Below are 12022 nucleotides of genomic sequence, written 5' to 3'. Positions count from 1 at the left end.
CGAGCTGGGCTGCCTTTAATTGGCTCCTTTTTTTTTTAACTGGAGGGGAATCAAACAGGAGAGCGAGCGACAAAGGGTGGGAGAGCGAGAGACCGAGCGCGGAGACTCGAGGAGGAGGGAGGAGGAGGGAGGCGGGAGGCGGGGGGGCGGGGAGCGCGGAATGAAAAGCTCCGAAGGGGGAAAAAGCAGCACAGTGAAGCCCAAGTTGCGGAGCGAGCGGAGCGCTCCCGCGGCCCGGAGCCCAGCGGCCGCCGCGCCCGGGAGCCCGGCCCGGCCCCGCCCGCTCGGGGCCCCCGCCGGCCGAGGCCGCCGGGCGGGGGCGGGGACCATCAACTTGGGGCGCGGCGCAGCCCCGCTCTCCCGAGAGCGCCGAGTCGGGGAGCCTCCCGGCCGCAGCCAGACCGCCGGAGCCGAGCGCGGCGAGCGGAGGCGGCGATCGGCGAACGCGCTGCAGCCCGGGCCTCGGCGAGAGCGCGAATATTTTTCAAACGATTCAAACTTTCCTCCTTTCTCCGCTTCCTGGGGTCTCTCCTGACTGGAATTGCTCTCCCGATTCCCCCGGGGCGCCCGGGCCCGATTCTTCCCCGGGGTTCCTCCGGGGTTCAGCTAACTTCGCGGACCCGGGGGCCCGTGGCTCTCTCCCCTTGGCCGAGCCTAGCCCACGCTGCTCCCCCGCTCGGGAGGGCCAGGGCCGGGGCTCCTTCTACCCGGGAGGGCGCCCAGCCCGGCCGCCTCGGGTCGGGCCCTTGAGCCCCCTGCACCCGCCGCAGGACTGGAGACGGCCGATTAACCGGCGCGGAGCCCTGGCCTCCCCGCCCCCGCTCAGCGGAGGGGCGTCCCCTGGGCGGAGAAACGGCAAGTTTATCAGTTGCCTTTGGCCTGTTGGATCCGAGAGCCGCCGCCGACGCAGAGGGTCCCCGGCGCGCAGGACCCGGGGAGGTGAGCCTTGGGGACCCGGGGAGACTTGGTGGCCGGGCTCCCTGGCTCGGGGCGCTGGCTGCTGCGCTGGGCGCGCGGAGGCACCCGGGGCCGGGCCAGCGCCCCCTGCGTCCTCACCCGGGCAGCGGCCCCGCGGGCGGAGAACCCCGGGTCGCCGCCGCCGCCGCTGCCGCTGCCGCCGCCGCCTCCTCAGCCTCCGGGTCTCCGTCGCCGCGGCCGTCCCCTCGGTCGCCTCTCGGAGAAGGGGAACACGCCGGGGGCATCGCGGCGCCCCGGCGGATGCGCCCCCCGCCGCCTCTCGGGCTGCGCCGCCTCGCGGGGATGAAGCACCGGCCGTGAAGATGGAGGTGACCTGCCTTCTACTTCTGGCGCTGATCCCCTTACACTGCCGAGGACAAGGAGTCTACGGTAAGAGCCCGTGTCCCGCGGCTCGCCGGCTGGGCACCGAGCGGAAACTTTGCAAGAGGCGCAAAGCGCGCGCTGCCGGGATTTGGTGGGAGCCCCGGCTGGCACTCTGGAGTAGATGCCCCGGTCCCCGCCCTTTTCCAGGGCGCGAGAAGATCGAGCCAGCTGCTTCGGAGCGCGGAGACGGGTCGCAGGGTCTGGCGGGAGGCTGGTGATGCCAGGGGGAGGTACCCACTTTCTCAAACCCTGTCAGGGGCCGGAGTTACGTGGGGAGCATCCGGGCGGCTCCGTTGACTCCGACCGCCCCCAACCCCGGGGCTGGGGCCGCGACTTGCACTGAAACCAGGTTCTACCCAGGCTCGGCCTCCGGAGCGGAAGCCGAGCGATGCGCGACCCGGAGTTGCGCGCGGCTGGCGGGAGAGCTGGCTGCCAGCGCCGCCGCGGAGCCCGGGCTCGCCTTCCGCGGGCTCCCGGAGGCGTCGCTTCTTTCACTCGCTTCTTGACGGCCCTGGGTCCCGAGCGTAAAACCCCGGCAGCCCTTTTCGGACCTCTTCCTGTCCCCGGCTCCCAGCTACAAAACCCCAGCCCCACCTTCCTTTTCCCTGTGTGCGCGCGCAAACACACACACGCACACACACACACACGCACACACACACGCACACACACACACGCACACTCAGCCACAGTCCCCAGGAAATGCAAACACCGCACGCACCCACCAGCTACGTGTCCAAACTCTGCCTCCAGCTCAACAGCTTTGCTCCCACGTCCCCACACCTCACTCTCGGGCGCCAAGGGGACTCCAGTCACCCCTTCTCCCGTCTCTCCCGTGGGTTTTCCCCGGGATAGGTCCCGAGAGCAGGCATCATCCGTCTCAGGGACCCTCCCTCTGAATTCTGGCAGCCCTGACCCCACAGCACGAAAAGTCAGCCTCTGGGCCCAGTGGCTGTTTCTTCGCTTCCTCCTGACTGCAGGGCGGTCTGTGTAGGCCACTTTTTAATGATGTGTAGCTGGAGTGGGGAGGATTCTCTTTCTTTCTGAGGTTGAGAGCCTAGTTATTCGCCTTTGGATGCGGGGAGAGTTTGACCTGCTCTATTGGTGGGGGTCAGAGGTTACACTTTTGGCTACCAACCTCAGGTGCAAATGCTAAATGCTTCCTTCTAGGGTGCCTCACGAGGGATTTCTGGGAGGTGACTCGCTAGCTGGCTTGGGCTTACTTCCCTGGGGAGGCTGGCCCAGGCATCTGGCCAAACTCTGCTTCTTAATTAGTTTGTGTGTCTCTTACTGCCTGGCCCTTTATATAGAGGCCAGAAAAGGAAAGGAGGAAGAATGCAGCAGGGACTGAGAGGGGCTGGGTTATGGGGAGGAGGCCACTGAATGGGCCCCAGGGGCCTCAGCCTCCCCAGGGCAGGGGAAGACACCAGGGGTTTGTGTGTGGGGTCTTCTTTCTCGCTAAGGTTTCCCTACGGCCTCCTTAAGAGGTAGCCTCAGGAGGAACAGCGATGAGGCCTTTATCTCTTTCTCACCACACCCTGGGGCTCTGGAGAGTGACTGAGAGCCCTCCTGTTTGCTGCTATCCTCCAGCTTGTCTTCCCTCTGAGTGCCCTTGGGCAGATCTGGCAAGCCCATCTCCTGGCCGTCCCCTCCACCTTCTCCAACCTTCTCCAACCTTCTCAAGGGCTGCATGGGGCACATCTTGAGGAAGTGCCTCAGAGTCTGGCCTGGAAACCCCAGCACTGAGGGCAAGGAGAGGAGATAGGTGCAGGGGTCTCTGCAGTCCCTGATTTCAGAGTGCTTTAGGGCCAGGGTTTAGTCATTGGCTTATCTGCCCCCTTTTCTTGGTATTTTCTTCCCTCCCTCATGTGTCTGGGTCCAAGCGGCCTCTCACTCAGAGTGGTTCAAGTGGGCTGTGTGCATTGGTGCCAACCCTGGACTCTTGGGTGATATTCCTTCCACCTGCCCTTTGGGAGTGTTCCCTCGGGGATTGCTGGGTGGAAACTCTTTGCGGCTGTGGATGGAGAGAAAGGAAGATCTAGCATGAGGAGAAGGGTAGCAAGAGGCTACTGAGTCCTTGTGCTGCTAGGAGCTTTGGCCAGACACAGCAGAAAAGAGAACCACTGTAGGGCTGGGGCTGGGGTGAGAAGTAGTATGGAGAGCTGGTTTTCTGCTCCCTCCCCCACTCTCCCTCTGTGCCCAAAGCAGATGAAGCAGCTTGAAAAAGAGTGGAGTGTAGGGGTGAGAAATGGTCACTAGTGTCCATCACTGTGTGCCAGCACCCAGCATGGCGCCTGGCACCCAGCAGGAGCTCAGCAAATATTGTTGCAAGAGTGAAGGGCCATGGTTGGGGGGCAGGCCAAGGAAATGCTTCTTGAAATTCTTTCTTTCCCAGAAGTCTGTCTAAGATGGTTTTCAGCAGAGCAGTTGGGCATTCTTTGAGGATCTCTGCTTAGGGTGAGTCATGAGCCTTGGGCTGGCAGTTTTTACTCAAGACAAACTAGAAGGGAGTGTGCCCTAGGGAGGGAACCCCCAGCCCCTTCCCCTCTGCCCCTAGGCCTAAGTGGCTGAGAGAGGGGCAGATTAGCAAACACAGAAGCCGAACTGAAGAGAGGAAGTAAGAGCAGTCTGTGGAGGGCAAACCCGCCAGAATCTGGCCTGAGCTGTGGAGTCGCTGCTAAGGCAGATAGGAGGCGGGGGCCCAGAGACCTATGCCGGGCTTCCCTCTGAGGGTCCTCTTGCGGGCTCTGAGCTGCGCTGTCTGCAGAAGGACTGGGGAAGCGCTCTCAGTCTGACCAGGTGGCTTTGCTCTTCTTTGGGGCACAGATGCTACAGCAGCCGAGTACTAGACCAGATGGTCCATTTGGAGCTGGTTCCCTCTTTCCTCCCTGCCTCCCAATCTCCTGGCCCAGTTTGTTGTGCTTCAGGGTGGGTCCTATAAGCTGCTTTCTGACAGGGCAGGGTGGTGGGCTGGCCCCAGAGGCCTGGTTCTGGGCAAAGGCAGAAGCCAAGCGAAGGCGGAGTACCCTTCATGAGGAGAGCAACAGAAACCGCCTCCCCTGGCTTCCCCATCTCCTCCCACAGCTGCCGGACCTCCAGCCAGGGGCAGGTTGAAGGGATTCTTCTCTACAAAAACACAACAAACCTCTGGATTATTTAATATGCAGGAGTGGGAATTGACATTATCCTTAAGACAGGTTGTTTGCAACTTACTGGTGGAAGTCAAAATATTTCACCAAAGGTGTCATCAGAAACTACTATCCTATGCTAATTTTTGTGGGAACATGAAGACAGATGTTGAATAATTTGACAAGAGCAACATAGCTTACAGAATTATCACCAAGTCAGGTTTTTTTCCCTCCTCTGAGGGGTGCGGAGAAGGAATTTCAGGAAGTGTGCCTCCCAGCTCCGTCTTCTGGGTGTCAATCTAGGTGTGGGCTCTCTTGGGATTTTCACTAGATTTTCTACCCCATGCCTTGAAATTGCCTGTCCAGATCAGACTTTCCCGTTGGAGAAGGCATGGCATTTGAGAACTCTGGTCCCCTAGGGGCTAACAGAAAGCTTAGGGTTTTGCAAATGTCCTCAAGAAGGTCCATGCCTCTGCCCTTCCTTCCTTTTCAGTTACAGAGACTGTATGAGGGAGAGAGAGGGCCTTGTGTCCTCAAATCCAGGCGATTTTGTTTGCTTTGCCAGCATTGTCTGTACCCCCCCCCCATTGATGTTGGCCCTTGAGCCTTCCTGAGGGCTCCCCAGTTCTGGAGTCAGACCCAAGAGCCCCGCCCCCGCCCCCGCCCCTTAGGGTCAAGATCTGCATGATGTCTCATCCTACAAATCTGTGCTTCCTGGCTGGTGGGGGTCCTGGGGGTGGTGGGGGTGGTTAGAGAGGATTATATTAGTCTGGAAAGCACCCTTGAGGGTGCGGCTGCGGACATGGCAAGGGCCTACTTGTAATTGGCCGAGCTTGGCTGTGAGCTGCTGGGGCCGGGTGGCAAAGCCTCATTTAAAGCCTGGTATTAGCTCTGCTTTGCTGGAACATGGAGGGACGGGCGGGGGGCTCCATAGGGAGAATAGAGGGAGCTAATCACAGCAGCCAAGGCCGGCAAATGAATGATGCAGGAAATCAATACCTGGGTGTGGGAGTGGAAATCCGGCAGTGGTAGCAGCCGTGGCTTCTCTGGCTGCCCAGGAGGCACAGGCGGGCCTGGGAGGAACGAGACAGAGGCAGGAGTGTGGTGCGCCCTCCTCTCCGCTTCACACCCTCCCTCCACTGCCCCCAATTCTGCCTTCCTCCCCCCTCCCCGCTCCAGCCTTGCATCTCCTTGTGGCTGGGATCAAAAGATACCCCACCCAGCAATGACAGATACCTGGAGATGGGATCTGGGGCCTCTCAGTCCTGGAAGAGCCCTGCCCTGCCCCTACCTGTCTCTGGACACAGCCTGACCAGGCCCCAGGTGCAGGAGTGTGTGCCTGGGGACCCTGCCCTGTGCACCTGGCACTGCCACTCCAGATATAGCCAGCAGGGGGCGGGCTTGGCCACCACATTGCTTATCGCTTTTCTGAGGCTCTCCTGGCCTCAAGACTCCAGAGGAATGAGACTTACTCTAATTCCTAAGCCTGGGGCCCACGGGTCCTCCGTAGGCCTTCTGAGGCTCCATGCCTCCCTCCAACTCTCATGTTTTCCCTCTCACTGTCCCAGGGCTTTCACCTTGGCCAAAACCACACTTCCTACCCCATAGGCCAGAGGAGAGCCCCATGGAGGGGAGGGCTCAGCTCCGTGGGCTCATGTCCAGGTGGGGCTGTGTGCAGAGCAGGGGCTCGTGCCCTGGCAGGGCTGCCTTTTTGTGAACCTGGGGTGTGGCCCCTCTCCTGCACCACCCCCACCGTCAGAAGACCCTGCTTTGCAGGCATGCATTTGCTGATGGCAGGTACTAACCAAAGGATCCTTATTGCATTTAAATGCTGATACGGAGGCAAGAGCAATGCCTAACTCAAAGAAGTGAATCCTTTTTGTTTTCTTAAACAACGAAATTTTCCTTTCCCCAGGTGTATGAGTAACACGTGCTCTTTGCAAAACAATCAGAGAATACATAAAAATTTAAGGAAGAAAGTAAAACTCACTTGACATCCTGCTATGCCTTTAGTGATGGTTCTTCCAGGCATCTTTTTGTGCAAAGAGAAACGAACCTTCAGGGAGAATCATTGATTGTAAGAGTCCCAGATAGGTGTGCAAGTGCCACATGCCTTACCAACTATTTTCATGCTTCTCTCTCCATTGATTCCCATAATACTCCGAGAGGTCAGCGTAACAGGTCCTATTGCTCCCATTTAACAGATGAGGAAACCGAGGCTCCGAACAAGAGTTTAAGTGATCCGCTAAAGATCACACAGCTGGTAAAAAGTGGCTCTGAGACTCGATTCCAGTGGATCTTCTGATTTGAAGGCTGGAAATGAGTATGGTGTGCCCCTCACTGTTCACGAAATACCTACTTCGTTCCTCCCTGGAGCAGACCCCGTTCTGAGAATTGACAGGGCTGCTGAGATGAGCGAAATGGAGGTTTACTCTCGAGAAGGGCAAGGGAATCACATGCGAGATGGTAGTTCCTGGGAGATCTTGACAAATGCCATGAGGCAAGGGCAGTAACAGGCTGTGGGAGTTCCAAGGGGGAGGAAATTGCTTCCAAGGCCTTGTGAAGGAGGGGGCACTTGAACTGTCCTTGACAAGGAGAAGAAAGGACTGAGCCGGGCATCCCAGGAGGAGGCAAAGGCATGGAGGGTAAGGAACCTGGGGGCATGGCGTAGGGAATAGTGCCTCTCTACTGGGCTGGAGAGGAGGTTGAAAGGGAATTGGGGCAGTCAGAGTTGGAACAGTAAAGGCATAATAATAAAAATAGCTGGTGTTTACTGCCCAGAACAGATCATGTGGTGCGTTTTCTTCGGTCATCCCCACCACAGCCCCTGCGAGAGTCATTCATAGCCCGTTTTACTGATGAGTAAACTGAGGGCTCAGAAAGATGAAGTTCCTTGTCCAACTGGCAGAGCTGGGCTTAAACCCAGATCTGCTGATGGCACAGCCTGTGCTGGGGGGGGAGATAGGCTGGAATCCTGAGTTTGGGGACGCTGCTGCGAGGGCCTTGAGCAGGGAAATGGCTGATGTGAGCTGTATTTCAGGCCGGGTCGCCGTGCGGTGGTGTGTTTGAGAAGGCAGGGTCAGGAGGAGGGAGACCGGTCAGGTGGTCCTGCAGGTGTCTAGGGAAGCTGTAGTGAGAACTTGACCCAGGGTGGTGGCTGCGAGAATGGACAGGAGAGATTGGGTACAAGAGCTGCAGTCATTCCACAAACATATTAGTGGAAGCTCTGTATGGAGCTCTTGAGATATTTGGAGAGAAGCAAGCTCTTGCTCTGCTAAATTTTACATTCAAATTGGAGGGAGAAAGCAGTAAACAAGTCAGTGAATAAGTATATAATGTGTCCTATGATGATGAGTTCTGTGGGAAAAGGTAAAGCACCCAAGGGGACAAGGAGTGGTGGACTGTGGTTGCAGTTCATGTACAATGGTGGTGGTGGGGGGGGGACGACACTCCTTTAGTAGGCGCTACCAGGGCAGAGACCCAAAGACGCCTGGGGAAGATGGGGAAGGCCCAGTGGATATCTGCAGAAAGCGTATTCTGGGCAGCCAATGCAAAGGCCCTGGGATCGAAGCATGCATGGCTTGTTTAGCCACAAGGAAGAGTCAGTATGGTTGGAGCAGAGTGAGCCGTGGGGAGGGGAATAGGATGTGGGGTTGGAGAGCTGGTGGGGCCAGATTGTTGAAGGCTATGTAAGGCTATGTAAGGACTTCGGCTTTTATTCTGAGTGAGTTGAGGAGCCATGGGAGGGTTTTGAGCGCAGGAGGGACATGAACTGACACCTTTTTAATAGAATCCCTCCAGCTGCCATGTAGAGAATAGACTTTAGGGGGTTGGATGTGGGAGAAGGAAGCCAGTTGGAGACTCTTGCAAAAGGTGAGAAATGAGACTGTACAACCATTGGGTTCTATACGTGATTCAGGAAGAGCTCAGGCAAAGGGTAGGAGCTGAAAATGGCCCCAAGGTTTGGCACTGGGAGGCTTGGTACACCATGGCATCGAGGTAGAGCAAAGGGCGTGGGAGGTCAGACGGGGTTGGGCAGTGCATGAAGTCGTTCAGAGCCCGAACTTCTGGTGAGAAACGGGGTCTGAACCCGAGCTCTGCCCGCAGCAGCTGAGAGCCCGAGTTCCATCTGCTTTCTAGGTGTGCCCTCTCCGCTGGTCAGAGGGAGACCATCATGCCCACTGCGTGGATTGTGATGGCTGTGCCATGAGACAGCACCCGGGAAGCCCTGAGCATGGTGCCTGGCGCCAAGCAAGGCCTCAACAAATAGTTTTATTTTCATGACAATCCAGTGCAGTTTTGAACATCATGGGGTTCTGGTGTGGGATGTCTGGGAGACATGTTGACAGGGCTGGTGGACGTGAGTGCTGGTGCTCAGGACAGAGATCCTCTCTGAAGAGGCAGGTGGCACATCTGGGTTCTGTGCATACACCGCCGTGGGCTGAAGCCATGAAGTGGAATAAATTGCCAGGGAAGAGAGCAGAGGGAGAGAGGAGGGGGGTGGAAGGAGAAAGAGGGGACGGAGGTGGCATCAGGGAGGTAGGAGGAGACTTAAGGTCACAGGAACTGGAAAGCTGGGGGTAAGCTCAGAGTCTGAGGGAGGAAGGGCATCTGGGGTGGGGGAGGAGACAAAGGAAGGGCCATCTGGGGACTGGAGGTTGGCGGGGAGGCAGCTGCAGCACAGAGCGGCTCCTGAAGGTCTAGCAGGAGTGCCCGGGGGTTTGCAGATCCTGGTCCCATGGGCCTGGGCTGGGCAGAGAGTCCACATTTTTAACAAACTCTGGGTGATGCCAGTGCTGCGGGCGATGGACCAATCTTTGAATGGCGAGGGCATGCAGGAAGGAGGGCTGGATGCAAATGGGCAGACTTGGGTTGGAGGGCCAGGTGGGCAGCTGGACCAACAGCCTCACCTCACTGAGCCTCAGTTTCCTAATCTGCAAGACTGGTTCAGGCACACCCACCTCTTGGAGTTAGAGAGAAGTCCCAGTGATAGCACTTTGTAAACTCTCAGGCAAACTGTGGGGACTCTGTTTCACGAGAGCAGAGCGGGTGGCAGGCAGATGGCAGGGAGCTCCGGGTGTGGGTGGCATGTGGAAGCAGGAGGTGCAGGCTGCGCTTTTGAGAGACGCGGCGGGCCAGGGCAGGCGGTGGCAGTTCCCCTGGCGGGCCTCGCCCCTAGCCGCTGGCCCGTGGGAGGCTGGGCTGCAGGGGTGAGTGACCCGGAGGGGCGGCGACTAGCAGGCAGGGCGCTGCTCAGGCGGCTCTGGAGTTTCCACTTCAGGCTCCTTTCCAGTCCCGGAAACTCAGCGGAGATAGTCTTTGATTATCTGGAGGATTGGAAGCTGCGTGGAGAAGTGCTTCTCAACCCCGGTGGCCTGTCAGAACCACCTGGAGAGCTTTCTCAACAACAGATGCCTGGCTGCGCCTGGACCTCCTGAATCAGAAACTCTGCAGGTGGCATCAAGACAGCTGCGGTGGCAAGAGCTCTCCTCCAGTTGATTCTGCGGCACAGCTGGCGTAGACAGCACATCGGAATGAGTCAGGCCCAGACAGATGTCTTCCTCCCCAGGGCTTTCTGAGGGCATTTCTGGGTTTTCCAGGTCACTGCCCAAGCTTTGTTTCAGTCAAGCTCATGTGGACCCTGGGGTCTTTTAAGAAAACACAGGCTTATTATTTTTAAATTATGAACAGGGAGATTTCCTATTTTAGCTCTAACTGGAGGTCCCAGTCAGGGGCTTGGGAGACTGGCCCCTCTCCCTGCTGCTAACAGAGCATTTCCAGTCCCAAACCTGGAGAGACCGAAAGAAACTGCCCCGGACATGCTGCTTTCCTTGGCTTGCAGTAGGTAAATTATGTTACCTTTTTGAAATGTGGCCCTTTTGTTTATTCTCTTCCCTGTTAGGTGCATAAATAAATGAAAATTTCAGCACTGGACCATATTGTAGCAATTCAGTGTAAACCAGGCACTTAGTTCCTGAGTGCCTGCTAAGTGCCTGGACGGGTGGTGGGTGCTGTGGCTGCAGGGGTGAGGGGCACCTGCACGCGAGGAGCTTGCAGGGGAGAATGCAGCCTTTTCCAAGGCCCTCATTTTGCAAGTGGAGAAGCTTGAGTGACTTGCCACAGGCCCTGCAGTTGGCAGAGAGTGGAGTCGGGATTTGAACTCAAGCCTGCCTACTGGCAAGTCTAGTGCCTGCCTGCTGCTCTGAGTGTGAGGCTCCTCGGGCCAGGTTTTGTTACCTGGGCCATACTGTGGAGTCAGGAATCTCTTTCTGTTGCTAGAACAAAGACCTGATGAGAGGCTCCAAAAAATGCAAGTTGGCTTTCTTACGTTTAGAAGTAGGCTACCCATGGCTGCTGTGGTGGCTCTTTGGTCACTAGAGATCCAGGCTCGTTTCAGCTCTGCTCTCCTTTCAGAGGTGGTTCTCAAACTTTGCTTCATGTTAGAATTACCTGGGGAGTGTTTAAAAACCCCAAGGCCTAGGTCATACCTCTTACCAATTAAATTAGAATATCTTGGAGTGGGAAATAGGCATTAGCATTTTTTAAAAAAGATCCTCAGGTGATTTGAATGTGCAGCAAAGTTTGGGAGCCCCTGCCTTAGAGCATTTTGCCTACCAGCTGAGTCAGCTTCCTTTAAAAAGCTTTTTGAGAAACCCCTCCCAATGACTTCTGTGTATAGCTCATGGGCCATTCTTAGCTGCAAGGCAGAGATGTAGCCTTTTGGGTGGGCACATTCTCACCTAAGATAATATCAAGATTTAGTTAGAAAGAAGGGGAGAATGGATATTGGGTAGGTAATGTTCAGTCTTTACCACAAATCCCCACCTCAGGGTCAGTTGATGTTTCTTAAAATGAGAGGGGATTTAGATGGTTATGAACCCTGCTCTCCTCCCTCCTTTCCTCCCACCCTGCCAGCCTAACTCAGGTGGAGTGGGGGTGAGAGGCCCTGGCTGCTCTGAGGATGCCCAGAAGGAACTTAATAGAAGACTGAGACTCAGAGCAGGAGAGAGACTTGCTTGGGGTCACCCAAACATTCATGTGAGGGTCCCAGCTGCCTGTCTGCCAGTGATCTCCTTCCCTCCTCCCCAACCCACGCACCTTTCACACTTTGTGAGGTGGTTGATTCCTGCTGGTTGGTACCTCTCTCCTCTTCTGGCAAGTGGCTCCTTTTAGTCCCAGCCACAGGAGAGCTCTGTGGACTCTCCTGATTTGGGGGAACAGAGACTGAGGGGCCATGCCAGAAGCCATGGGCCAGAGAGTACTGTAGAGGTGATCTAGCTCATCTTTCTGCCTCTTAATGTCTCTGGTCCTTTGTTGTCGGGAAGTTCTTCTCATTGTCTGACCTTAATTCAACTTGCTGTAACATAATCTCTTCTCAGAAAGAGTCAGGAGCTGAGGTCTCTGAGCTTAACTTGAGTATCTCCTTGGCTCTGAGACTTTCCCTATGTGATTCTAAAGAAAATCTAAATGAGGCACTTTTGCCTACCTCTGAGAGGGACATCAGGAAGGTAGAGGTAGGGAGGGAGCTAGATTCTGGTGGCCTCATCTACCTGGGT

The 12022-nt window shown here is 56.7% G+C and overlaps 1 protein-coding gene across 3 annotated transcripts in view; it reads left to right on the top strand.

The window, feature by feature from the left end:
* The first annotated feature begins 254 nt into the window (after positions 1-254).
* The window catches only part of MDGA1 (MAM domain containing glycosylphosphatidylinositol anchor 1), a 55455-nt gene continuing 43687 nt past the window's right edge, over positions 255-12022 (top strand). For all 3 annotated transcript variants that reach the window (XM_081140564.1, XM_081140562.1, XM_081140563.1), the window contains exon 1: positions 255-1347. In XM_081140564.1, coding sequence (XP_080996690.1) covers positions 1281-1347 — 67 coding nt within the window. In that variant the 5' untranslated portion in view covers positions 255-1280. The remainder of the gene's footprint in view (positions 1348-12022) is intronic.

This window comes from Miniopterus schreibersii (assembly GCF_964146895.1).
Source record: "Miniopterus schreibersii genome assembly, chromosome: 6".
In the NCBI taxonomy this organism is placed as follows: domain Eukaryota; kingdom Metazoa; phylum Chordata; class Mammalia; order Chiroptera; family Miniopteridae; genus Miniopterus; species Miniopterus schreibersii.
This window is presented reverse-complemented; position numbering and strand designations above follow the sequence as displayed.